Here is a 27,377-nt window from a genome sequence, read left to right as displayed (position 1 = left end):
ACATGCGAGCAGATGCGATACACAATTTCCAGAGATTGAAAACTAAAGCAGGAAGAGTGAAATTTCACATTCAATATACATCTGTCTCCTCTTTAATGTGTAGGCTGGAGTGATACGTGGATGAATGGATGAAATTTACCAGCGGTTGCCTCGTGACGTCACGCTTTCGCAGCTTTCACGCTGCGAGAGATGAGTGCGAGAACACACCCGTTTGCACAGGACCAATTCATGGCTGCCGGGCACATGCAAAGTTTTGGGAACGGCAGCTCTCGGGTTGTACCGCAGCCGGATCTTGGCGTTAATGTGGCCGGTACTATGCATCAAACCGGCCAACGAGTCGTGCCACCGAAATCTTACTACTGTTTGATATAATCCCGAAGTCAAGTAAATAAACGGCATGGTTAGAAGACATCGACACGGTACACCTCGAATATCGCATGACTTGTAATGCATTGTACTGTAATGTGGCTTAATAATAATAAATTAACTGGGCAAAGATCGTGATTAGCCGTGTAGAATGGAACTGGCATGAGCGTGCCAGCGTAGTTTATGTAGGATGATCGGCAGCCTGATTGCATGCCATGACCGCGAAATACTTAGTAGTAAATGAATCTAACAAAGAATTGGCCGAGATTTAATGATAGAATAACTTTTTTTTTTTTTTTTTTACACATATACATACAATCAGGCACACATAGTGTTTTGGGTAACTCGCAGGAAAACACGCTTTCCCAGATCCTTTGCGCGCATCCGACCATAAACAAAAATGGCGTAATTTGACAGCTGCATTTCTAACTCGTGCGTCTCGAATAGACTGTTTTTTAATATAAAAAGTACGTGGCATGTAAGTGTTTCTCAGGTCTTCAAACTCTTTTCTTATCGTAAATCATAATGAATTTGAATATGGAAACAATCATGTTTTTTAAATGCAGAATCGCGAGAACGCCGCGCAGGTTCATGTTTAAGGGTATTTGTGGAGCAGTATTATTTTTGCGCTTTGCGATATGTACTTTTTGGGAAATTCTTTGTGATGTTTAGGACAATAACGGCAGATTGCTATGTAATGTTTTAAAGTAATATCCTTTTATCAGCGTAGCAGTCAGTATTGGAATGGTATATTAATCTCAGATCTAGTTAAAACATTATATTCTTTTATTCGTGAAATTTTAAAAATATAGGCAAATTCTGTTCGTGACAGCAAAGAAGTTGGCATTTTCATGATATTTTCTTATAATAGACTGGGTGTTTTCTGTTCTTTTAGTTAACTAGGGAAATCTATGTGGTTTTGTCTGTTACTCACACTGATTAGCGAGCTCTTATGATACCGCGGTTGCATTACAGATGATTTAATTATCACAATCTTTATGATGGCGACTGCGGTCCCTTCAGCCTGACCGTTCCTCACCATGAAGACAAACAAATCCTACAAGTTGGTGCTCCACAAGAAAGGCTTTGGTGGGAGTGGTATGGGTCTTTTTTTTTTATCAGTGTTATATGCCTTTATTGATCATGATGGATATGCTTTGTTTCTTCACCCTATGAAGAAACAGCCATTTCATTGATTTATTGATCAATGATCAAAGTTTTCCTGGCCCCTGCTTCTGTACTGCCATTCACAGAGGTATCTGTCTGCATTTTCTAGACGATGAGCTGATGGTGAACCCCAAAGTGTTCCCTCAGGTGTCCATAGGGGACATTGTTGAGATTGCACATCCCAATGATGAATACAGGTGATTCTATCGCTTGCATGTTACAATATAGGAGGCTAAGTTGTGTTACTGTAACACTGACTGTCTGGGACTAGTCTATGATCTCCTTTAGGTTGTGGGCGTCCACAGTAACTTTGCTCATGCCTTTCTCTACTTAAGCCCTCTCCTGCTCCAGGTCCGAAGCCTTAAGGAGGACCTCCAGAAAGGTGAGTCCTCCTTGCTTCTATATATGGTGTGCTGTCATAGGCCAAACCAGCACCAGAGGGTTCTTGGTTCGAATCGCTCAAAGAAACATTGAGGGGAAGTGGTAACACAGCTTGCTGAATGCATTTCAGAGACCATCAGCGTGGACCAGACTGTTGCTCAGGCCTTCAAGCTCCGGGCCTATCAGGATGTCTTCATTAACGTCGTAGATCCCAAAGTGAGCCTCTGCCAACACGTCCAGTACAGGAATAATTTTTTCTTCTAGTCTTCTCTTTGTTGCTTATCTGTGGTACTTGTCCGTGGTAAAAGCAGTATTTACGTATGGATTTGTGTTCCCGTGACAGGACGTCACATTAGATCTGGTAGAGTTAACCTTCAAGGACCAGTACATTGGAAGAGGGGACATGTGGAGGCTTAAGAAGAGTCTGGTGAGCGACCAACCCTCTGCCCCTCCCTCAGTGTATCCGTCTGCTCATCCCTCAGTCTGTCAGTCTGCACATTCGTCTGCCTGTCCCTCCGTGTGTCCATCTGCACGTTCGTCTGCCTGTCCCTCCGTGTGTCCGTCTGCACGTTCGTCTGCCTGTCCCTCCGTGTGTCCGTCTGCACGTTCGTCTGCCTGTCCCTCCGTGTGTCCGTCTGCACGTTCGTCTGCCTGTCCCTCCGTGTGTCCGTCTGCACGTTCGTCTGCGTGTCCCTCCGTGTGTCCGTCTGCACGTTCGTCTGCGTGTCCCTCAGGGCACATCACTGACTTCCCACACTCCCTCTATCCCTCCAAGGTGAGCACGTGTGCCTATGTCACCCAGAAAGTGGAGTTTGCTGGCATCAGGTACTGATTTCCCTTCTGCTGTATATTGTCAGAGAAACAGAAGTGCATGTTAGCTTGTGTGTTTCAGCCTTTTCCGCTTTCATGTGCCCTCAGAGCACAGGCCAGTGAATTATGGGTAAAGGGAGAGAAGGTGACCTGTGGCTACATCAGCGAGGACACCAGGGTAAGGCTCCCCTCATGGCGGCAGGAGATCATTGATGGGCAGCTGCACCTTCTACTGGGGGGCATAAAAATAATTTTCTTTTCCTCTGGTCACTTTTTAGGTGGTTTTTCGGTCAACCTCAGCCATGGTGTATATCTTCATCCAGATGAGCTGCGAGATGTGGGACTTTGATATCTATGGTATGACCCTGTTTTGGAGCTCTGGGGTGTGCGAGATATCTATGATAGCACCACTGTAGACCTTGACATGCAAGGTAAGATGCTATGAAGAGGCTAAAGCAGACCCTGTGATTACCTGTGATGTGTGCCTCTGCAGGTGACCTCTACTTCGAGAAGGCCGTAAATGGCTTCCTGTCTGACCTCTTTGCCAAATGGAAGGTGGGTGGATCCCTTTGTGCGCTCACCCCGAATGCCCCATAAACGACTATTCATCTTTGTAGAGCTTCATTGACTCTGCTGCCCATGCTGACTGTGCTTCAGGAGAAGAACTGCAGCCACGAGGTGACGGTCGTGCTGTTCTCCCGAACCTTCTACTCTGCCAAATCCATGGGTACGCATTAGAATTAATCACGGCTCACCTTCTAAAGAACCAGACCATAGCTTATGCTTATAACACGCATGCAATATGCTGTTTTTGTCAGGCCAGCGGGGTTTATCAGACTCGGCAGTTCTGTATATTCCATTCCCTCTTTCAGACGACTTTCCGGAGATCCTGAGAGGTTCTGTCAGACAGGATCACGAGGGGCGTTTCTATGAAGATTTTTACAGGTTTGTGTGTCTGTCGGTTCCTTGCTTCTTTTGTGTGTTTGCTTGCTTGCTTGCTTGTTTGCTTGCTGTGTTGTTCTTTATGTAACTATCCCTTTCTGTGCGCATCTCCTTTATAAAGGACCGGCACTCAGTGTTTGAAGTCTTAAGAGTTTGGAAAAATATGAAACTTGTAGACAGGACAAAGTTCTCACATGTCTTTGTACTTAGATGGAGGGTTCTGAATTTCACTCTTGGGTTAGTTTTTTTTAAAATGAAAATGTATGTGTGTGTGTGTGTATATGTATTTACCCAGCCCTAACCCAGCCATTACCCATAAGTATCAAAAACAGAATACAAGACATTTGGTTATTTTAGTTTTTTGATAAAATTGAGATTATCCTTTTGGGGACCGAAAATTTGTCCCCACGGTGTAAAAAGTTGCAGGTTTTTCTCACAATGCGGCTAGTCCCACACGCCCACGTGTGATTGGACGGCCATGGGGATGAGCGTGGAAACATGACCCCTCCTCCTTCACAGGGTCGTAGCTCAGAATGAGAGGCGGGAGGAGTGGACCTCGCTTTTGGTCACCATTAAGAAGCTCTTCATCCAGTACCCTGTGCTGGTGCGTCTCCAGGGAGCAGGTCTGGCAATTCACACGACGAGCCGCAAACCCATCCCCCCGCCTCCCCCTCCCAAAAGGCGCCCTCAGCAAGAAATTGATAACTTCTCATTTTGGGGATGTATTTCGATTCATCTCTAAGGGGGTTCCTGGTGGGCAGAGAGAACTATGTCAGAGCTTAGGTGCTGGTTTGTTGTTCCTCATGAGTGAATCTCATCAGCACGACTCTGCGTGTCTCAGTGACCGTTGGCTCCATTACCATCCCCAGCTCTATTTGCTGTCATTCACGTCTTCTCCCTATGTTGTGTTGACTTCCCTTTGATACTTTGGACTCATCCCACAGTCCAACGACTGTAGTTAATTGAACTAGTGTCTCTGTATCACCTATTCTGTCTGTGGGTGTGTCCTTGTCCAATGAGGCACGCCAGTCACACCTGGGGTCTTCTCTGTGCTTCCTGGGATAGATTCCAGGATCATCATGATCTTATAATGGATAACCAGTTATGGTTTGATGGATGGATAGATGGATGGATGGATGACACAGAATTCGGATTTTTAGCATTGATGTTAAACACATAAGCGTATGAAAGACTTTCACAGTGAGACAAAAGTCCGCACAGCAAGAAAATGGACATTATCTGAATGCTGCTGCCATGCAGCAGATGATGAGATGTTTGTGTTCCCATGCTGGTCACAGATGGCTTCCCTAATGGGCAAAACTCGACCGCTGCTCAGGGAAACTACCTGGAGGCCATCAACCTGTCTTTCAATGGTGAGCATCTGTGCTGGAAGATCGATCGGACATAGAGGGTGGAGTGATGAGCGGTTAGTTGCCCCCCACCTCACCTCTACCACACCAACCCTCACTCTGATTCTGTCTCCCCCGCAGTTTTCGACAAGCACTATATCAACCGCAACTTTGACCGCACGGGTCAGATGTCGGTGGTCATCACGCCAGGGGTGGGTGTGTTCGAGGTCGACCGGCTGCTGATGATTCTCACCAAACAGCGAATGATTGACAACGGTACGACCGACGCCCACTCTCTCACACGGCCGTAACTCGCAGTGCACATGCACCCCCCTGGTGACGCACGCGTGTGCTCGCAGGTATTGGCGTGGACCTGGTCTGCATGGGTGAACAGCCGCTGCACGCGGTTCCTCTCTTCAAGGTGAGTTGGGGCTTGGCTTTTGGTATAATAATGTTACAATAACATTTATTTATATATAATTTTGTTTTTACTGAAATTGTGCGCTGTATATTATTCTACCACTGAAAAGGAACAAAAATCATTGGAAGTCCAAAATGGCCATGTTAAGCATATTTGTGACCCGTTCATGTAAACTTTACAGCTGTACAACTGTAATCTTCTTCTTATGACTCCTAGAATCGGCCTATGTATGAGGTCCTGTGCCTTTGTAACTTTTTGCAACTTGTGTTCACACTCCAAAGAAACATGATTTCACTTCCTCTTTATTTACTTATTTATTTTTTAAGCTTCACAACCGCACAGTTCCTGGAGACTCTAGATTAGGTGATGACTACAACCTGCCCCACTGGATCAACCACAGGTGAGGAGAGGAAGGGGGGGATGGGGAAGAGCATATGGATGACCAGGAGGGGAATGAGAGACGGAGGGAGAGGATGGGGTCAAAAAGTGACTGAAGGTGGTGTTATGGTTGTGATACGAAGAGCAGTTGTGATTAGTAAGGAAATGGATGTCACTGGATTTATCTAGCGTTCCTATGATTTCAGTTTCTACACATCCAAAAGCCAGAGCTCCTGTAACAGCTTCACTCCACGCATCAAATTGGCAGGCCGCAAGGTAAGGGGTCAAGTGGGAGGGGGCAGATAGTCGCCGTGGTAATGGTCGATCATTTTGGCAGACCAAGGGTGTTTCTCCATACTAAGAACCCAAAGATCGTGGTCTTGGCAAGACCGGTCTTGCTAGCTTGCCTCCCAAGAATGAACGTGGAGCGCGATGAATCGTGGGATTGTTCTCGTTTGGGGAGGATGCAACCAGTCTGTCCTTGATATTTGGCATGGGGCAAAAACCACATTCTGGGACTTTTATCATCCGCTGTAGTTCTGCTCTTGAGTATCTGAATTGGTCTTCGGTAATGGAGAATGACGTAGAATGAGTACACGAGTACAGTCAAGTACGCATAAGGAGAAATGCTCCATATCCTTTGGTGTATTATCCATGGTCTTCCTTTCATCATCTGCTGAACGCTGTGGGTGATATTAGTGTTGTTGACAAGTTTGTTTTGCTTTGTGCTCCTTACAGGTTCAAGCTGAACGATTTAGGAGCAACAAAGACCACAGTAAGACAATGACTATTTAAAATGCTGTATTTGTATGTGTTTTTGCTCTGGGAAACGGCCTGTTATCACTCTCAAATGCTTTTGCCTCTCATTACCATCAGATATTCTCCCTTTGTCTTAAATCAGAGGCATATTGCCTTATTTTATATGCTTCGGTCCTCCAGCTCTTGGGGCACCGAAGGACTCTGAGAACAGCCTGCCCATCCAGGTGGACTACGATGCCCACGATGCCCAGGTCTTCAGGCTTCCCGGGCCGTCTCGAGCCCAGAGGAGCACACACTTGAGGTACGAGCTGTCGAAGGCTGCTTTGTGTGTATAATGCACATCTAAACGGACTGTACCAATGTACCCCGACACGGAATGTACCGGTTTTAATATACGCTTTAACCTCTATTTGGGCTATACAAGGGGTCACCAACATGGTACCCACGGGCACCAGGAGGCCCTCAAAGGCCATGAGTAGCCTGCAGACCTGTTCTGAAAATAGCACAACTCATCAGTGAACAGCATCTAAAATTTATCATTGTTGATAAAATCATAAGATCAGTGTCTTCACATAGATGAGTGTCATTAATTATAATAATATATAAATAAAGGTAAACTGAGCAAATTTGTTATTTAAGAAGAGTGTATCAAACTGATAGCCCTTCATATGGCTCAGTACCTGTGAAGTAGCTCTCAGTTTCCAAAAGGTTGATGACCCCTGGGCTATACCATAATTTGGATGCATTAATACTGACTGTACAATTGCTCCTCTACACATGTACTTTTCTATAAACTCTTTCTACTGTATTGCTACATGGGCATAATTGCGTGGACTGTACCATTCTACTTCTACTTCCTTCTTATGGACTGTACCATTCCATCCCTGCCTGAGTTCCTTCTTATGGACTGTATCATTCCACCATTGCTTGGGTTCCATCTTATGCATTGTGCTGCAATGCACCCACAGTAGTAGTAATAGTAAAGAGATGATCTTGCTCCTCAGGGCAGCGCGGGAGAGGGAGACCAGTGGGCGGAAGAGCTGGGGCTCAGTGGAGGTGAGTGGGGGCGGTGGCTCTGGAGCCTCCCCACCAGTGCGGGCCCCAGCGGCCCCTGAGGAGCAGCGAAGCTTGGCCTCTGATGACAGCCTGGGCCGAATCTCCAACATCCTGCTCATTCCGCGTCTGCCGGCCACCCAGTATGAGGTCAGCAGCTCACTGGGCTACACCAGCACCAGAGGTATGGTGTGTGTGTGTGTGTGTGTGTGTGTGTGTGTGTGTGTGTGCACGTGCACGTGCACGCGCGCTCGAGTGAGTATACCTATCCTTATGGGGACACGATGTCCCCATAACGTGATAAATATCTGTTTTTTTTCCCCTTATGGGGACCGGATTCCTGGTCCCCATAAGGGAAAACTCTATTTTTATAAAAATCAGTGACTACTATGAAAAAAACTAAAAATGCAGAAACTCTTGTATTTTGCTTGTTTACTTATGGTTATGGTTAGGGCAGGGTGGGGGTTAAGGTTGTCATAGTTAGCGTTAGCATTTTTCCTATAGAAGTGAATGAGTGGGCCCCATAAGGATAGGTATGCCCTACGTGTGTGTGTGTGTGTGTGTGTGTGTGTGTGTGTGTATGTGTGTGTTAAATGTCTGATTCTGTTGTAAATGTCACAACCTGTCACTGTTCCTTTATGGTAAAATCACACAGCTGTGTTTGTAAATATACCTGTGTGTAACTGAGGTTTTGTGCCATGTGAAATTTAAGGGTAAAAAGTAAATTTTTTTCAAAAACACTCACAGTATGTAACTCTTCGGTATAGATCCTTCAGTGAAGACGGCAAAACAGGCCTCATAATATTTAATAATAATGACAGTAGTGGTGGGTGGCACAGTGGTCAGCGTTGCTGCCTCACAGCAAGAAGGTCCTGGGTTCGATCCCAGGTCCTTTCTGTGTGGAGTTCATATGCTCTCCCTGTGTGCCCCTTGTGTGTGTGTGTGTGTGTGTGTGTGTGTGTGTGTGTGTGTGTGTGTGTGTGGCTGTGTGAGTGTGTGTGCCCCTTGTGTGTGTGTGTGTGTGTGGCTGTGTGAGTGTGTGTGCCCCTTGTGTGTGTGTGTGGCTGTGTGAGTGTGTGTGTGTACCCCTTTTTCCTGGGATAGACTCTGGTCCCCCCCCCCCCCCCACAACCCTAGTTGGGATTAAGCAGTTATGGTGATGGATGGATGGCAGTAATGGTAATAAACACAACAATACTAATTATGTTGATGATAAAATGGATATAGAGCCAGGTAACCTCTCCCACCCCCACAATCTGGTCCTGTCTACTCTTAAGCTGGTTCACCTTGGGTTTAGCTGGGATTTATGAAGCCAAGCTAGCTGTGGGCGTGGGCTAACCGGTTGCCATGGAGATGGGGAATCGGTGACAGTGAGTGTGTGTGCGCGTGTGCGCGCGCGCGCGCGCATCTCCCCGCAGATCTGCTGGAAAAGGTGATGGAGTCACAGCGGGACTCGAGTGCCCCGGGCCGCTTCACCGTGGGCAGCGCCGAGTCCACGCTGCACGTGCGGCCTGGAGGATACGCCCCGCAGAGGGCGCTCATCAACCCCTTCGCCCCGTCCCGCATGCCCATGAAGCTCACCTCCAATCGACGGCGCTGGATGCACACTTTCCCCATCGGTGAGGGGCGCCACACACCCGGCCACTAGCCATCCCTTGATCATGTGACCTGAACGTAAACACACGAGTCAGACAGACATGTTGGCGTTGGCATCAGAGTTCAGCAGGGGGCAGCACTGTGCCACGCATCCAACAACCAGGTCCTGATGTTAACGACGCCGATTTCAGGCCCGTCAGGAGAAGCTATCCAGATTCATCATCAGACCCGGCAGAACATGGCCGAGCTGCAGGGGAGCGAGCAGCGGGACCCCGCCCACACCTCTGCGGAGCTGCTGGAGCTGGCCTATCACGAGGCCACCGGCAGGTTTGTCCCGCCCACTTGGGGTGGTTATGCTTGTTTCCTGCCAATGGCTGAGTCTCGCATGGGTGTGTTCAGGAGGACGACAGGTCGTCAGGTGGGGGAGAGCGGCTTCTACACCAGCCTGGGCACAGACGAGCTCACGGGGAGCCCGGCCAGCAGCAACAGCACAGGTACCGAGTGGCGTGGAGCGGAACCGAGTTGCGTGTCATCGAGTTAAGGCAGGACACACCACATTTACACACCACGTTAGTATTAAAACACGGTAACTAGGGTTACACATCTTAGCTGATACTGATGGTGGTGATGGTGATGATATTTGCCCAGGAACCCCCATCAACCGCGGTTCCTCATTTGAAGACTCCTCCTCGAACAGTCCAGATCCGAGTGAGTGGCCATCGTCTCTCCAAACACTCACACACGTGTTCACACCGTGCACTCGGCATGTTAGAATTCAGGGAGGCCTCAGAAATCACAGACATGAACTCAGATGGTCCCTGCTGCTCCTCACAGACCTTCATGGTAACCGGATGGGAGGTGGGTTGAGTCCACAGTCTGCGGCATGTGTTTGTCTGCCGGATTGAGTTTGCTGATGCTGTCCAAGTCCAAGACCCGAATCCCCTTATCCTAATCCCTGATCCGTGGTCCGTGGGGTGTCCGCTTTCAGTCTTCAACTCTCTTTGAATTAACGTGGTCTTGTATCTTTTCCTTGGTTATGGTGCAGTTATTGGTCGCTTGCGGTCAGGTGACTTTTTTTAACATTTTACATTGGCTCACGTTGACTTTTAACATTTTACTTGGTGAAATCATAGATAGGTACATGAACTGGAAATGTGTGAAAGACACCAAAGCAAAGATGTTCTAGTAATGTCCAGTATATACACTCGCTGCCGGAGGGTAATCAGACGTGGCCTCTTTAAGAAATATGGTCCTGTTGCTTTTCATGTTGGGCTTTGCGAGGTTTGGATGGCTTCACTATTCATGAGAACATGGTCTCTCCCACCTTCGCACTCAGTCTCTGTCTGTCTCTCATTCCCAAGTCCTCCCACATCCCCTCTGCTGTCTCTCATCTTTCTTTATCAGTGCGTTCGCTCGGGTGGAGGGACACGGTTCTGTCGCCTGTGCGTGTGTGATGCTTGTGTTTGAGCACTGTAACAGGCATGCCGCTTGTGAGAAGATGGTGCGCGGTTGCCCGCATGCACGAGTCCAAACCGGATCCACGGCGATTCCCTGCGATTCCATCTAATTGCTTGCATGCGTCGATCTGACCTGAGCCGAAATCACCACCAGCACAGCCAATGAGGACAATGACAGTAACTCGCTCCTTTCTCTCCCTCTTTTCTCCCTTCGTCTGTCCCTGTCTGCCTGGTGTGTTTGCCACCCACCCCCCCCCCCCACGCCACTGCTCCACCATTTGCTCCACATCCTAACCCTCACCCACTCTCTCTCTACACCTTCCCTCGTTCGTCCCTCCATCTGGTTTTCCTCATTAACCCCCTCCTCCCCTTGGTGTTTATTTGCCCACTCTTCCTGTGCCCTCCACCCTCCCCGCTTGCACCATAACGGGCGGCCTGTGTGTGTGCTTTGGGTGCGGGGTGGGGGTGGGGGTTCTCTATGAAGTCCTGGTTCTGTCCGCCCCTCCGACAGTGCCCAGCTTCTGCTGCACGGTGGGGGTGGACTGGAAGTCCCTCACCACGCCAGCCTGCCTGCCCCTCACCACCGACTACTTCCCGGACCGCCAGGCCCTGCAGAACGACTACACAGAGGGCTGCTATGATCTGCTGCCGCACACCGACATGGAGAGGTGCCCGCTGTGCCAAGACCTCTGATTGACTGACACTCGCGCGCAGCCATTGATCTGACTGGCTAACGGAACCACACATTGATCTGATTGGCAGACACAGACACACACGACCATGGATCTGATTGGCAGACACACATACACGTTGATCTGATTGGAAGACACAGACTCACAGCCATTGGTCTGATTGGCGGACACACACAGACATCTGCACAGCCATTGGTCTGTTTGATGGGCACACGCATTAGCTGTTATCAGACTCTACTGACCTGCTTGTGATTGGTCCTCGTATGCCCCCCCACAATGCCTCAGGAGAGATGACGATGCGCCGGTGATGACGGCGCCACAAGTGTTTGAAGAGTTCATCAGCCAGCGCCTCATGCAGGGCTACCAGATCATCGTGCAGCCGAGCGTCGGGAAGCCTGCCCCCTCGGTGGCCCCGCCCCTCAGCAGCAGCCCCCTGTATTCCCGAGGTTCCTACCACTGTCACACCGCGGGCTGCAGGCCTACATTCAGGGTTGGAACTAGGGCAAAGTTTTCACCCAGGCCAATACGAGCACATGAGTCATGTGACCTAATTGGGTCATGTGACCTGTGATTCTTACTGCAGTTGGGAAGAATGTAGCATAACTTTCAGGACGACCAATTGAATATGCTGGATTGACTTTTGAGGACAAGTTATCTGTGTATAAATTATTTGAGGCCGCCTCCTTCAGCAGTAGTGTCTGCTCACTGCATTTCTGTGTGTCCGTGTGTGTCTGTGTGTGGTGCACAGGACTGGTGTCCCGGCGCGGGCCCGAGGAAGAAGAGTGTGTTTATTGGCTGAGCATGGGCCGCACCTTCCACAAGGTGTGTCTGAAGGACAAGATCATCACCGTAACGCGCTACCTGCCCAAGTGAGTGCACACACAAGGACACGGTGATGGACGCAGGGGCCAGGGTGACTCTGAATGAGAGGGCTTGGTTTTAACAGTGATATATGGGTGTTGCACTGAATTAGGCATTGCTTGGAGGGATCCTTAAATGGCTTACGTGTGTGTGTGTGTGTGTGTGTGTGTGTGTGTGTGTGTGTGTGTGTGCGTGCATGCGTGCGCGCACCACAGGTACCCCTATGAGTCAGCCCAGATCCAGTACAGCTATAGCCTGTGCCCACCCCACCCGGAAGCCCAGTTTATGTCCTGCTGGGTGGAGTTCAGTCACGAGCGCTTGGAGGAGTACAAGTGGAACTACCTGGACCAGTACATCTGTTCCGCCGGCTCGGAGGACTTCAGGTACTGCGGCCGTCAACCTCTGCTGCCTTGGGTATATGGACATTTGAGTGTGAAATATATATTTATCCCAAAAAACTGCCGTGAGGGTTTTGCCTGTGAGCTTCTACTGCTTTGTTTTCAGGTTCATTCCGCCGTGTTCATTCAGCTGCTCGAGATTTTCTTTAACATTAGTGTATTATTTGTTAATGATATTATGAAGCGTCTTGTGTGAAGGTTTTTCGCTGAATACTGATAAAATGATCCTTCTTCCAGCCTGATAGACTCCCTGAAATTCTGGCGCACTCGCTTCCTGCTCCTGCCAGCAGGGGGCGCCCGACGGGCGGCCGAGGGAGAGGGCCGCTGGGACGTGTATGGGGAGGGGCCCGGGGCCGGCCGTGAGGGCCTCGGTGGGGCCGGGGACTGGGCCCTGCTCGACAACTTCATCCGCTTCCTGGAGGGTCTGAACCGGATCCGGAGGAGGCACCGTTCGGACCGTATCATCCGGGTGGGTGACGGGGGGAGGTGAATGTGGTGCAAAGAAGGGCAGTAACGAGACTGCAGCGAGTGCTGAGCTGAAATGGGGTAAGGTCTCCAGACACCTGTCTAACTCCCATGTCCCCACCCCCATGCAGAAAGGACCAGCAATGAAGGGACTTCAGGTGACAGGTTCGCTCTCTGCATACCCCCCCGAGCCAGCAGCGCCCCCTCTGGCCAAGAAGGGAACCTCGGCTCTATCAGCCCTGCTGGAGATGGATGCCAACCAGAAGTGCGTGGTGGTAACATCCACTTAGTTTGACTTGCGATCTCAGAAGCAAAAGATCACAAAACCCAAGGATAATGGGCACCCAATAGAATTTCTATTCCCTCCAGTTCCTCACATGATCAGGCTGCTCTGTTTGACATGCTTTAATACACAGACATTCCTGTGCTGCACCCCGATTTCCCCCCCCCCCCCGCCAGTCATAGGGGTATCTCTGACCATGTTAATGCTGACTGTCACTTTGGCACGGCAAATGAGAGCCATTGAGGATGCTTTTCCTGTCTGCAGGAGTCTGGAAGAGCAGCAGGCCACATTATTCACGGGAAAAGCAAACATACCTCTGAGTGATTCTGCATCGGTGTCTGGGAACGTGGACAGTCCCCGCAAGGTTCGGGTCGCAAACAGTCTGTGTATCCATGTGTGTATGTGAGTGTATCTGTCTGTGAGTCTGTCTTTGAGTGTATCTGTCTGAGTGTCTCTGCATGTTCGTGTGTCTGTCAGTCTGTGAGTGTGTCTGTCAGTCTGTGAGTGTATCTGGTTGTTTGTGTGTCTGTGAGATATTGTCTGTCTGCATGTTTCTTTGAGTCTTATTGTGTCTCTCTGTTATCTGTGATTATGACACTAACAACATGGGTGAATCAGAGAGTTGAGGGGAAAAGAGATATAGGTTTTGTGGAGCAAAAACTGAGCAGATTGAATTATTTTTGTGTCTCAATTACATTTAATGCATTAATTAAATACCTTTTTACTTGCATCTCCATATTTCTGCCTCAGAAAATTCGATAGCTGATATACTTTTGTGTAATCGCGGATGCTGCGATAAAACTAACCACCACATATTATTGCAATATGTTATAGTTTTTTTATTCTGTGGAAAGAGAGAGATTGATTTGCTAGCCAGATTTGATAATGAATTATAAACTGGTCGCAGGTTATATAATTAAAATTTAAATAAAAGGCGGTGTCCCATTTTGACAGCAATCAATCCCCCCGATATCTAATAATTTAATTAGTTTATCCTCCATTGTTTTGGGGGTGGTGATGTAGTTTAGTATGAAATTATGTACTTATTTTGTACGAAGGTCACAGTTTCTGTCGTATGGTGGGAAAGCAACACATGAAAGTGGCTAAAAGGCACAAAAGTTCAAAGTAGTGATGGCCCAGGAACTAGGTTCCTGATCTTTGGTGGGAAAGCACCTTAAGCCAGAGAGGAGTGAGCTTGCAGGGTAAATTTTGCGAGTTTGGTTTTTCTCCCCAAGTGTTAAACTGACTTTGTGAGTATATATGTGAATCTGTGAGTGTGTATCTGTATGTGAATCTGTGAGTGTCTCTCTGTGTGAGTCTGTGTCTGTGAGTCTCGCTCAGTGTGAGTCTGTGTCTGTGAGTCTGTGTGAGAGACCTTTATTCCATCCTTGGTCTGTCAGTCAGTACTCATCCCCTCCTAACTTTCTGAAGTTCCTTCCATCTTCCTTCCTCTTCCTCCTCTTCCTTCTGTTTTTTGGAACTCTGCTATATCTCTTTCTTGCCCCCTCCTGCGTTTACAGGACGCAGCCTTCTTTTTGGACTTTGTCCGTAGCCCCCGTTCCTCCTACATGTCTCACACTCAGGTCAGTATGGTGGGGGGTCTGGGGGTGGATAGGGGGGGGTGCTGCAGTACCTTGCATGCCCTGCTTTGCAGCACCGCCGAGTGCATGTTCTTAGCACGGTTATGCCTCCTAGTGTAGCTGCATGCAGCTGCCTGTGTCAGCTGATAGGCCACTTCTCAAAGCCTAACCAATCAGCTGATAGTTTGATGCCTGTCACTCAATCAAACCCCTCCCCTTCTTTTTAATAGAAAGGCACTTGTTTGCTGTAGTGTTACATATTCACATCCTGATAATCTCAGGAAGGTTGGGTAAGACTGCTAACCTGTGTGGCCTGTGCATGAAATAGTGTGCATCTTCCCAGTCTAGCCACTGCAGTCGGAATATTCTGGAAGAATGCTGACATCAGCCAGCGTGAGATAGATGAGCTAATGGCAGCTGACAGCCTTTAATTGGCTCCCATAGATGGCAGTCGATCACGCAGCAGGCAGTATCGCGGAGGGAGGGCTGGCCGACAAGGGGGCCCCCCAGGCTGTGGGAGGCCCCGCGGCTCAGGGGCCCGGAGAGGCAGGACCCTCGTCCAGCATTTCCATGGAGACCAGGTGAGACGGCTGGGGAGGTGCCTTACACCGACGAGCTCCGTTGCGGGATCTACCAAACATACATGGCAGTTGGGTTTGTGAGAGAATAAAGATGATGGTGAAGGTCGAGGCCGCCGGTGAAGGTCGAGGCCGCCGGTGAAGGTCGGAGCTGTGTGCACTGATTCAGGAGCACAGGGACAGCACCTCTGATGGAACGTCTCTCTTACTGATATTGTAAATAACCTTTCAGTTCAGTGCTTGTGAGCACAAGCTGCTCATCTTAGTCACCTGTCGTACTCTTGAACACTTTTTAATATTGACGTTGTTTAACACGCTGCTATATTTCAGCTTTGAATTGCTGACTTGCTTCCTGTGTTTGCTCACTGTGTTGCAGTGGGCAGGCTGGTGCTGGGGGATCCATCCTGAGCTCATCCTCTACCTTAATGGACATCCTGGAGGCCATCAAACACCCCACGTAAGAGAGCCCCACCTACTGCCTGTAGTGCAGGGTACAGATCGACGTTCTCGAGAGACTGTCAAGTGCAGACAGGCTTTTGTGAGAGTCGCCATCAGCAGCTTCTCTGTGTGATTAGCTGTGTCTGTGCTGTGAAGGATGGGCGTGCAGCTTCTCCCCGAACAGAAAGGCCTGCCGCCACACTGCTTCATCAGCGCAGAGGTCGTCCATTGGCTGGTCAGCAGTGTGGAGGGCGTGGCCACGCAGGGCATGGCCGTGGACATCATGCAGGTGAGCTCCGTGCTGCCTGCCACCTCGGCCCCGGGCCCCGGGGCCCCGGGCGGCTCCACTGAGATGCTCTGTTCCCTGAGCAGAAAATGCTGGATGAGGGACTGATCGCTCACGCATCTGGGGAAGCCATGCGCTCCTTCATCTACGGCTTCTACTTCTACCGGATCACGCCGGAAAGGGAGGCGGAGAGAGGTAGGGGGCGTCAATGAACGATCTGTCTCACACACACACATACGGCCAGTTATCATGCCCTGTGACACGGAAGCCCTGCCCTTCCCACAGGCCCATCCACGCCGCTGCCCCCCACGGGGGCAGGGGGCCTGTCGGCCACTGCGCTGGAGGACTTCACCCTCTTCCAAAGGAAGTGGTTTGAGGTGGCCTTCGTGCTGGAGGAGAGGCGCCCCTGCGACCTGCCTGCCTTCCTGCTGCCCTGGCTGCCTAGCCGGCCCGCCTCCTACGCAAGTAGGCACAGCTCCTTCAGCCGCAGCTTCGGGGGACGCAGCCAGGCTGCCGCTCTGCTAGGTACACAGCCTGCCCAATCCCCATGGCCCCCTCGGGTGGGACGTCCCACTGCCTGCCCAATCCCTCCCCTGCGGCCCCCTCGGGTGGTACGTCCCACTGCCTGCCCAATCCCCATGGCCCCCTCGGGTGGGACGTCCCACTGCCTGCCCAATCCATCCCCTGCGGCCCCCCTCGGGTGGTACGTCCCACTGCCTGCCCAATCCCTCCCCTGCGGCCCCCTCGGGTGGTACGTCCCACTGCCCAGAGAAGGGCATCACATGGAGTCTGGCCTCATGGAGCATGTTAACCTGCTAAACACACCTAACTGACTTCATTCATACTTTCTTGCATAACACAGCCTGCTGAACTTTTTTTGCTCACCCCATCTGCTGAACACCTGTACCTCAGGGGCAGCCAGCTGACGTTTATGCAGCTCTCTGAACGTGGCCTCTTGCACTGTACAACTTCGGGGTCGCTCTCCTCCACTGGACATGGTCCGCTTGGCACTCTCACCTTGGGGGTTACATTAGATCCTGCTCACCTGCCTCACTGAACATTCTGTTCAACCTCAGAGTTACCTCAATTACCCTTTATTCATGGCACGCTGAACACACGGAGCCCGCTCAACACCTGAACCTTAATCACCAGCCCCGCCCCTCAGTTTTCTAACTGGATGCAGTCAGCAGCATCAGCTTCTATGAACCACAGCAGACCACAAGGTGACTCCTTCCTGCTCAGTGGAGAGGTGGCCCTGAAGCCCATAAGGTATCTCTCAGGTTTCCTGACCTGGGGGTCCAAGGGCAGGCACACAGTAGCAAAAACGTGGACTGTCTGCGGGTTTGAGAGGACCGGATTGGGAAACATTGCTCTAATAGTCTGCGCCGGCTTAGATGGGCTGCAGTAAGTGTGTGTGATGTGTTAACATAAGTCTAGGGGAGCCTTTAGCTGAGATTTGCCTTATATACTCACTGGAATAGGGGTTATGTGAGGAAGATTATCAGTTAGCAGAAGCTGTGCTGCACACAAACCGGGTTAAATTTCTCCTGTGTGATTTTGACGTGCAATTTGAAAGGAAACTCCAAAGTGAACTTCTCCATTCCCTTTCTTCCTAACCTCCATGACTTCATCACCGGCTCCATGTGATGTCAGCACTTTGGGTCCCCTCCGACTGCATGCACTGGCTTGTGATTGGGTCAGCTGGCAGTGGGTGGGTCTGGCAGTCCGCCATCCACCTGCTGTGCACGCAGAAAATCCTGTGTGATTGGCGACATTGTGAATGCAGACAGAGCCCCATGCATGCCCCCCCCCCCCCAAAATCAGATGAGCATTAACTGATTATTGTTGTGCTTAATGCATGCTCTGGTAGTGGCTGTGTTACTGTAGTGTAGTGGTTTGGCTGTCTCTCCCTGTGACTGATGTACAACGTACTCGCAACGTTCCTGAGGGCTTTTCGGCCATTTCAGGAACATTGGGAGAACGTTTTACAAGACTCTAGCTTTCCTTGTCTTTAATTTTTGTGTTTTTGTGTTCCCCTTCCGGGTGGTTATAATCAATGCCAGGAGGGGCAGTCAGGTCTTACATACATGTGTAACTCCAGTCTCTATTGGGCAGAATGCATACTGTTTGTCATGATCCAATCATAATGTAAGTCATAAGTCACGTGACAACCAGAAAAGCCAATGGCCTGGAGATACCCATCTGTGAGTCAAGCTTGGCTTCTGAGCCTAACTGGATCTCCCTGAAAAAAATCTCAATAGCTGTGTATAATTGTGGATGCCTGCATGGCTGTAGAGGCCCCAGGTCAACCACTCGCAGGTCTGTCTTTTATACCTCAAGTGTGAGAGGGAGAATTGAGGTATGGGTCAGAAGCCAGGCCTGTTAGACCTGTCCTCTACCTGCTCTGGTCTCATCCTCGAAGCGACACCCATGACTGGTGCTTCTTCGTTTGCGTTCATAATGGTGTCACCCGTCTGCCGGATCCAGGAGCTGAAGATTCGCCTGATCCCTGCCACTGCATGTTCACCCATGATTCCGTCCAACGTGATAGCAGTCAAACGGCAGCAGTCATGCTGGTTCACGTCATTGGCTGACATGCTAATGGTTTATCTGTACTGTTACACTTAAGCAGACCTTGAGGTGTGTCAGCATTATGCTGGCACCTCACTGGTCAGTCAGGTAAGGTGCCCCCCTCCTCGGTTTTGATTCGCCGGCAGGCTGGGCCTGGAAGTTTCTTCAGACAGGAGAAGCTGGTTTTGCTGTCACAGAGGAAATACAGAAACCGGGTTGGGATTCCCTGAGTGCCCACAGTGCTGTCTCTCAGGCTCCCCTGAGTCACTGGGCGCCAGTAAGGGACGCATCATCACTTTCTCCTTGCACCAGACAAAGGCCAAAGAAAGCCTGTCTTATGAGAGGGGTGTATCCCCCATTGCGCGTTTCTAGGTCATGCCTAGAATTGTGTCACGCAGAATTGAGTAAGTTGTTTAAACGAAGAGATTGAAGCGCATGACAGCAGAGAGAAACCGGAGGATTCGGGTAAGAGTGTGATGTACAGCGCTTACACGCTCCTGCAATAATTATGTGACTGTGAGAAGTCACCTGACGTGCCTTTGGGGTCAATTTCATAAACTAACTCAAAACGACAAACTCGCCTCTGCGATTTGTCCCCCCCCCCCCCCCCCCCCCCACATCTGACCCCCAGCCGCCACCTTGCCAGAGCAGAAGACGGTGACACTGGACGTGGATGTGAACAACCGCAGCGATCGTACCGAGTGGTGCAGCTGCTATTACCATGGCAACTTCTCTCCCAACGCCGCCTTCGAGACCAAGCTGCAGTGGATGGCGGCCACGGCCGCGGTCCTCTTCGAGATGGTGAGGCCGCTGCGCTGGGGAGTTACTGGATGTAATTCCTTATGGAGGACATTGAGGGATGAAGACGGTGAGGGTGTGTGAGAGTTTTGTGTTTGGGCCCCGCCCCCTTTCAGGTGCAGGGTTGGCACAGGAAGGCAGCCTCGTGTGGCTTCCTGCTGGTGCCCACCCTGGAGGTGCCCTTCGCCCTGCCCTCGTACCTATATGGCGATCCGCTTCGTGCCCAACTCTTCATCCCGCTGCACGTGCAGGTGCTGCTAAGGGACGGCAGCGACAGCCTCTTTGAGGGTGAGGGGGGGTAGCCTGAAACGTCCTGCATGGATCCCTTTGCTGCTTTTATGAAGCTGAAAGTTCCAGAACATTATATAAAATATCAGTATTCGGTTTTCAGTGTTACCTGGGGAGGGGGTTATGAATTACATTCAAATGATCTGGGACTCCACATGAAAATGTGTGTATGTGTCTGTATGTGGCCGACAAAGAAAAGCGTAATTTTTTTGTCTTATTTCCGTTTGGTCTTTCCACTAAGTAATGAATTCCTATTCGCACGTGATCCTGACAGGATTCGAACCCGAGACTTATTGGGACAGAATGCAGCTGTTGCAAGAGGCCATTATCTACAGGTAGGAGTGGCTCAGGGGGACGGACAGCCACCCAGCCTTGCCCCCAGACTCGGGCTGTACTAACTGCTCGTCACTCTCCCCTCTTATCATACGCAGGTTTGGCTTCGTCCATGACAAGTTCTCCGCCTCCACCTTTAACTTCCCGTCAGAGAACAAGCCGCAGTACATCCACGTCACAGGTAGGCGGCGCCCTTGCACAGCTGCGGCTGGTGGGATTTGCAGACCCTAACCCTAAGTGCATCCTCTTCGCAGCCTGTGCTGCTCACGTGCTTCTTTTTCCTGCTTTTTCTTTCCTTTGCACTCCTCTTCCTCCTCTCTTCCTCCTTTTGCCTCCCACTCCTGTTTATCATTCTCTTGCCTCCGCCCCCATTGCACGCACTCCTCCTGCCATCCTCCTCCACTTCTCCTTCACTGGGTTGCTCTTTTCTCCCTCCCCATCCTATCTCTCGTTTCACTCTCTCCTGTAAATTCAGAGGAAATCATTGGCAAAGACACCATAATGGTAAAAATATTAGGCAGAAAAGTTAAGCGTGTTCTTACGTAATGTTCACAGTGGTGGGTTTATGCTCTGCCATCTGTTCCTGTTATCGGCAACCACTGGTGTCCTCCACCCAGCCTGGGTGGATAGTGGAGAGTGGTGGGGGGGTTTAAAAAGGACAGTCCGTTCCTTCGTCTCAGGACATTTCTGTGAAGCATGTGAGAGACCTGCTAAGGGAACCCCTCTGCGAAACACGCCTCCCTTTCCAGTCCCTCCCACCTGGCCAGGCAGTGAGAGGCTGTGCTCAGGACCCATCGGCTTGGCACCCCAGCAGAAGGGCACTCTCTCCATGTGGATTCCCTGTCTCGCCAAACACTGATCCAGTCCTGTCTTTCTCTGCATTCTCACTGCTTGTCCCTTTCTTTTTTTCTTTATTTTCTCCCTTTTCTTCTTTATTTTCTCCCTTTCTCTTATCTCTGTCCCTTTTTCACCTGTCTTTCTCCCCTCTCCCTTTTTTCCCTGGCTCTTTATCCTTCTGTCCCATTTGTCTGCCTCTCTCCCTCTCTTTCACCTGTCTTTCTCTCTTCTTTCTCCGCATCTCTCCTTTTCTCTCTTTCCTATCTCTTTATTCTCTTCCTTGTCTCTCTGCCTCTCTCCCTCTCTTTCACCTGTCTTTCTCTCTTCTTTCTCCGCATCTCTCCTTTTCTCTCTTTCCTATCTCTTTATTCTCTTCCTTGTCTGCCTGCCTCTTTCACCTCTCTTTCTTCCATCTCTCCTTTTCTCTCTTTCCTATCTCTTTATTCTCTTCCTTGTCTCTCTGCCTCTCTCCCTCTCTTTTTTACACCTGTCTTTCTCCCCCCCCTATTCCCTGTCTCTGGCTCTCCCTTTCCTCAGGCACGGTCTTCCTGCAGCTGCCCTACTCCAAGAGGAAGTACAGCAGTGGGCAGCAGCGCCGGCGCCGAAACTCCACCACGTCGGCCACACAGAGCCTCTTCGGGGTGGAGGAGCGTGTGGGCTACAACTGGGCCTACAACACCATGCTGACCAAGGCGTGGCGCACCGGCGCTCTCGGTGACGAGCGTCTTGCCGATCGCCTGCTCCGCGACTTCACCGACTTCTGTGCCAATAAGGACAACCGGCTGCTGGCCTTCTGGGAGAGCTGCGTGGAGAAGATGAATGCTAGCGCCCCCAAGGAAGGGGGCTGCATTCCAGAGACCCCTCCCTAAGGAGGTGTGGGCAGTTCCTGTGTCAGAATGAGGTGAAAGGTCACAATGCCAGGTACTTGGCAGTCCGATGTTGGTTATGCTACTGAACTGTTTCTCAAAATATGTAAATAATAAATATTTACTCACTCTTGTGTCTTTCCTGTGTCTGTCTGTGTCTTTAGAAGCATCTATCAGCCATTTTAAGCACAGAAATATGTAAAGGTGCAAAAGTGGTGTGATCATTAGCGGTTTGTAATGGATGAGAGTATTTGCAGTGTTACAGATTGAAAAAGCAGTGAAAAGCAGGGGCAGGGAGGGGCTGTCAGGCCTTGGGCCTTGTGGCTCTCCTGAGATTCCATTACATCCCAGCATACAGCATAAATCAGAGTTGCTTTTAAAGGGAGGAAATGGAACAGAAACAATGACTTACCAGGGCGACTTGCAAGCCTAAGCTGCCTTAGAGGTACAGATGAAACAAGCATATTTTTGTTTTACTGCAACTGGCTAGAAATGAGCCTAAAGGTGAAAAGATAACTGTCGTTGGGCTGAGTAGATATAGATGTCTAAGGCTACAGTGTATTATTGAGAGGTTCGGAAGCGAGTTTCTGTGATTAACACTTACTCAAATGACGCCAACATGCGACCCACTACAGAGACCCGCACCCCTTCTAGCCATAGCGTCTGGCTTACAGCACGATATCGGTCCAACGGCAGCGCCATCGATACCCCGCCTATCGCTCCATGCTGATCTTTGGACTGATCGATACGCGTATTGCGCTGCTGGCCTTGCAGGCACGCCCCCAGCCGCTGCGACGAAAAATGCAGCACGTCGCGCTGCGCAGATGCGCGCCAGTCCAGCGCCGTGCTATTAATAGAAGGTGACGTCACCATAAAATATCTCGGGGCTCCTCCCCCCTGGCCCACCACCCCTTAAGCCTTGGGAGACCCACAGTGCGCCTGCGCGACTGCGGCAAAGCGTGTGAGGAAGCCGCGGGTTAGACGACATTGGGTAGGGAGAGGCTGAAGAGGAGTGAGGAGTGCGGAGAGAGAAGAGAAAAAAGTCAGGGGATAGGCGAGGTTGGATGTGAGGGATAGGTAGACCAGAGAGAGTCCAGAGATCCCTGCGGCCACGGGGGGCGGTGCGAGGGCAGAGCCGGCTAGCTAGTCACAGCTGATTCCTGCGCCTATTCCCTGCTATTTAACATCCTCCCCGTTTTCTTCAGTTTGCACTCCGCTAGAGTGTGGCGTTTCATTGTAGGGTGGGATCGAGTTGTGCCTCCCAGAGGTTGTCAGGTGGGTGAAGCAGGTCCCCATTAAGGCTTAGAAGAGCCGCGTTGCTAGAGGCACAGCGCCGTATCCCGCACGTCCAGCCGCCTGATTGCAAGGATGGTTGATAGAGAGCAGTTCGTCCAGAAAGCCCGTCTGGCGGAGCAGGCGGAACGCTACGATGACATGGCGTCAGCAATGAAACTGGTAAGTGGTCTCGGGAATCTGTTTGATTTTCCCCCCAATTAAGTTAATTTATTAATTTTCCTGAAGTATACATTTTTATAGAGAACGGACACACTTGCCAATGCAAGCGACATTTGCGCAACCTGGAGCGCCTCCCACGTAAGGCTAAACAGGAATGTTTAATAGGTGGCTGAAATGTTTCCCTATCCAATGGATTTTCATCTGGTGTCCCCAAAATGCAGGACGGTGTTGGGGTGGGGGCTCAAAATCACGTCGGTGCCATAAATCGTGACGTTTCTCCGCCGCATTAGCCTATACCACTTCAGGGCAAATTCTCCCTGTCGTAGTTGTCATATTATGTGTTTTAATACCTTGCGCTCGAATTCCCTTTGCAGGCTGACAGTAACGACTCGCAGTCCGTGTAAACTATTTCCACCCTGTCTGTCAGATGGACATGGGGCGTGATGTTACTTTTGCCAGCTTGACTCAACTGCGACCACCTAGCCGATTACCGGAGGTGAACCGCGTTTTAACCCAACAGGCTGGTTTGCTGGGATGCCGAGTAAATAGTGTTCTAATTCCGAAATCTGGATCACGATGAAGCACAAGTACGTCCACCTGTCATCATCATAATATAGTTGATAAAAAACACAACGTCAGCCTTTAACAGGAATCCCCACGAGTGTGTGTGTGTGTGTGTGTGTGTGTGTGTGTGTGTGTGTGTGTGTGTGTGTGTGTGTGTATATCAGCCAATATATATATAAAATTTTGGCCACAAAAAACTTTTTGTAAAAACAGTATTGTTCAAGTCGGTTGGTCCTTATCCAAATAATTTGTACATATCAGAATAGAGCAGAATTTAAAAATGCATGTTTAATATCAATCTAATAATATTAAACAATCGTAGCTTCACAACCATTGATTTGAACCTTTGGACAGTTTTTCTTATTGATTCCCGAAATATTTTTATTGTCCTAAAGGATTCAGCAATGTTATAAAAGAACGAATCTTAAACTAGATTTTAAATAAATACTGGCATAACCGAAAAATAGAGATGCCATTCTCAGCCCTGATCCTGGTAGCTGCTGTAGAGACAAGTGCAACGTCTGTGCGGATGCCAGACATTTGTCAGCTTATGCCCTGCATAGTCCACCGGGCCGTCATACGTGCCACACGCCCGAATCCTGTGGTCTTTCCTACGTTCCCTTATTCACCATGTTTCCAGACATCTGGGTGGGCACCTGTAAAAATGTGGGTGTATTTAAGACAAAACGACTCTGCAGTTTAAGAGGTCCTTTTCGTTGCTGATATTGATGTAATTTTGGGGAGCATTAGTTCCCGGAATATCCGACAGAGGGTGACATTGGACGTTTCTGCCGAGCAGAACTGGTCTAGGCCAGTGAGATCCAGGACACTTCCGCACTGTGAGAATAGTAAATTCTGTCAGAGATATTAAACATGCAGCGGACATGGTGTACCGAAGTGAGCATCCATTACCATGGGCCCGTGTGCTACACAGCTCAGTCAGGTCACACAGGACAAAGTCGCATGATGATTGAAGATAAATGAGCAGAATTGCTGTTACTGGGTGTGGCCCTCGGTACAGAATTTCTCCAAACTATTGCTGTACGTTTGCGTGGTCGCTGGCTGTAGGGATACTTCTGCCCGTGGTTTCGAATGGTACAGATTACCCGGACGGGGGGGGCAGGCCAGTCTGTGGGACAGTAAATAGGCTGACGGTAGCCACAGTTCCTCCTTCCAGAGGGATTTGATTTTGCAGCATCCCAGACAATGAATGGGTTGGTTGGGGACAGTAAATCAGGAGAGTGACTCTTACCTGTGTCCAGTAACATGGTCATCAAGCTCTCTGGCTCCTCATGAAAATGGATGAGGAGTTGACATTGTTGATTTTGAAGTGCTTTCAGTCCATTTTGGTAAAACTTCTTGTATTATTCTTTGCGGACTTGAGTCTCTAGTTCAATGTAATGCAGGATGTTCTGTGTCCTGAGAGATAAATGGCCTTTTTTCCTTAACTAATTTATTAGTTAACCATCTCTCCTATTTGACTCTCCCTGCCGGCCCCTGGAGGATGGGCTCCCCCTTTGAGTCTGGTCCCTCCCAAGGTTTCTCCCTTCTTTGGAGTTTTTCCTTACCACTGTCGCCTTTGGCTTACTCACTGGGGGCTTTGGGTGGGGATGCTGTAAAGCACTTTGAGACGATGTAATGTTGTGATAATGCGCTATACAAAAATAAATGTATTTGTTTGTCGTTTATATTAATGACAGATTACCGACACCTTGTATCCACCGTCATTAAATTTGGTGCATGATTTTGGTTTAGTCACGCAAGTCTGCCAACAGGAACCGGCATTTTTTAGGGTGGAGTCAGTGTAGGCAAGAGACATGTCATGTTAAGCTGTCTGCCGATCCATGGGTGAGAGTCTTGGGGGACTCCTGCTGTTATTTTTAGGGTCCATTTGTAAGGGGACATCTTGGTATAACCGGGATTCCGATGTCTCTCTCAGAGGCCACCTCTGGACTCTCTGACCTTGCTCATAGACTGGAAAAGGAAAGAATTGTTAATATTATTTATTTCTCCAAGGCAGAATATTTGGGGGACCAAAGAGGCCAAGACAATCCTTTAAGACCCTGAAGAGTGAGGTCTTCAAAAGAACCATAATTATTTTTTTTCATACTTGTGTATAAAACCTCTAATTTATTATTACACTGTTTAATTTGCACTGGAGAGCTGTTTTCTAATCTGCATGTAGGACTCCTTCCTGAGGTTGTCTTGTAGTTGAGATTTTGCAGTCACTCTGGGGTTTAGCCAGAACCAAAATAATTTTGCCTGGTAGTTCTGGGTGTTGGCATCTTCAAAGCATTCTCTCTTCCTCCAGGCTGTCTGGGTAGCATTGGAAGTCTAACCCCTGTCCTTCAACCTCCTTGTTGTGTTGGCAGGTGACGGAGATGAACGAGCCGCTCTCAAACGAGGACCGCAACCTGCTCTCCGTGGCCTACAAGAATGTGGTCGGGGCTCGGAGGTCCTCCTGGCGCGTCATCTCCAGCATCGAGCAGAAAACAGCGGCTGATGGCAACGAGAAGAAGCTAGAGATGGTGCGGGGCTACCGGGAGAAGATCGAGAAGGAGCTGGAATCCGTGTGCCAGGATGTTCTCTCCCTGCTTGACAAGTACCTCATCAAGAACTGCACCGATGAACAGTTCGAAAGCAAGGTCTTCTACTTGAAGATGAAAGGCGACTACTACCGGTATCTGGCCGAGGTGGCCACGGGTGAGAAGCGGACCACCGTGGTGGAGTCCTCTGAGGCGGCCTACAAGGAGGCCTTTGACATCAGTAGGGAGCACATGCAGCCCACCCACCCCATCCGCCTTGGCCTGGCGCTTAACTTCTCCGTCTTCTACTACGAGATCCAGAATGCACCGGAGCAGGCCTGCCACCTGGCCAAGCAGGCTTTCGATGATGCCATCGCGGAGCTGGACACGCTCAATGAGGATTCCTACAAGGACTCCACTCTCATCATGCAGCTGCTACGAGACAACCTCACCCTGTGGACCAGTGACCAGCAGGATGACGAAGCAGGGGAGGCTAACAATTAGGGCCACCCTACACCGTGTTTGCATCACAGCCAACAGATCCCCTCCCCCCCAGCTCCTTACTCTCCGAACCCCCAGCTCACCCTCACCGCCAACCTTCTCTGTGTGCTCTGAATGCTCCTTCCTGGCATACCAATGAAAACCTCTTTCCATTTCTAATCGCCCCTCTGGAAATCCCGCATTTTCACGCTTGCTCCCTTGTTCTCTAATCTCTTCTCCTCACCTCTCCAACCCTGCCACATCACGGCTCTCCCCCCATGCTCTCGCCCTCCCCAGATGTGTTCCGAACAGTACCAGATGTTTCCATCTCTACCACTGCCTCATTCATCCCTCCCCCTTCACGCATCGCTGTGTGGTCTATAATTACGATACTCGAAGC

At 49.9% G+C, this 27,377-nt stretch overlaps 2 protein-coding genes across 9 annotated transcripts; both read left to right on the top strand.

The window, feature by feature from the left end:
- Positions 1–204: 204 nt before the first annotated feature.
- Positions 205–22,091, top strand: depdc5 (DEP domain containing 5, GATOR1 subcomplex subunit). 8 transcript variants are annotated; one of them, XM_049019694.1, is made up of 43 exons: positions 205–419; positions 1,342–1,464; positions 1,643–1,730; positions 1,869–1,915; positions 2,045–2,130; positions 2,258–2,341; positions 2,690–2,739; positions 2,833–2,902; positions 3,003–3,081; positions 3,218–3,279; positions 3,382–3,451; positions 3,597–3,669; positions 4,186–4,289; positions 4,965–5,039; positions 5,157–5,291; positions 5,375–5,436; positions 5,763–5,836; positions 6,021–6,090; positions 6,553–6,589; positions 6,754–6,874; positions 7,578–7,810; positions 9,045–9,245; positions 9,414–9,549; positions 9,622–9,716; positions 9,871–9,930; positions 11,164–11,347; positions 11,657–11,817; positions 12,120–12,240; positions 12,448–12,615; positions 12,868–13,099; positions 13,227–13,360; positions 13,643–13,742; positions 14,899–14,961; positions 15,403–15,539; positions 15,913–15,993; positions 16,131–16,263; positions 16,347–16,455; positions 16,546–16,785; positions 19,463–19,632; positions 19,746–19,917; positions 20,192–20,252; positions 20,349–20,431; positions 21,625–22,091. In XM_049019694.1, exons 2-43 carry the CDS (start codon positions 1,407–1,409, stop codon positions 21,954–21,956), a joined length of 4,851 nt encoding a protein of 1,616 aa, XP_048875651.1. In that variant the 5' UTR covers positions 205–419; positions 1,342–1,406; the 3' UTR covers positions 21,957–22,091. The 8 variants fall into 8 exon arrangements, with proteins under 8 accessions (XP_048875651.1, XP_048875657.1, XP_048875658.1 ...); XM_049019696.1 differs by lacking the exon at positions 205–419 and adding an exon at positions 673–844 and having other exon boundaries at positions 11,191–11,347; XM_049019695.1 differs by lacking the exon at positions 205–419 and adding an exon at positions 674–833.
- Positions 22,092–22,867: 776 nt separating this feature from the next.
- ywhah (tyrosine 3-monooxygenase/tryptophan 5-monooxygenase activation protein, eta polypeptide) lies at positions 22,868–27,136 on the top strand. Its single transcript, XM_049020709.1, has 2 exons — positions 22,868–23,408; positions 26,345–27,136. The coding sequence occupies exons 1-2, from the start codon at positions 23,322–23,324 to the stop codon at positions 26,999–27,001; spliced, it is 744 nt and encodes a 247-aa protein (XP_048876666.1). The 5' UTR covers positions 22,868–23,321; the 3' UTR covers positions 27,002–27,136.
- Positions 27,137–27,377: the final 241 nt, after the last annotated feature.

Source organism: Brienomyrus brachyistius, chromosome 7 (genome assembly GCF_023856365.1).
Source record: "Brienomyrus brachyistius isolate T26 chromosome 7, BBRACH_0.4, whole genome shotgun sequence".
Classification (NCBI taxonomy): domain Eukaryota; kingdom Metazoa; phylum Chordata; class Actinopteri; order Osteoglossiformes; family Mormyridae; genus Brienomyrus; species Brienomyrus brachyistius.
Note: the sequence above shows the minus strand (reverse complement) of the source record. Positions and strands in the feature narration are given on the sequence as shown.

Coding starts and splice junctions, on each gene's coding strand:
- depdc5 (XM_049019694.1), top strand. CDS start 1,407: ATGAAGACAAACAAATCCTACAAGTTGGTGCTCCACAAGAAAGGCTTT. Junction 2,740..2,832: donor GTGGAGTTTGCTGGCATCAG/GTACTGATTTCC, acceptor ATGTGCCCTCAG/AGCACAGGCCAGTGAATTAT. Junction 15,540..15,912: donor AGCATTTCCATGGAGACCAG/GTGAGACGGCTG, acceptor ACTGTGTTGCAG/TGGGCAGGCTGGTGCTGGGG.
- ywhah (XM_049020709.1), top strand. CDS start 23,322: ATGGTTGATAGAGAGCAGTTCGTCCAGAAAGCCCGTCTGGCGGAGCAG. Junction 23,409..26,344: donor TGGCGTCAGCAATGAAACTG/GTAAGTGGTCTC, acceptor TTGTGTTGGCAG/GTGACGGAGATGAACGAGCC.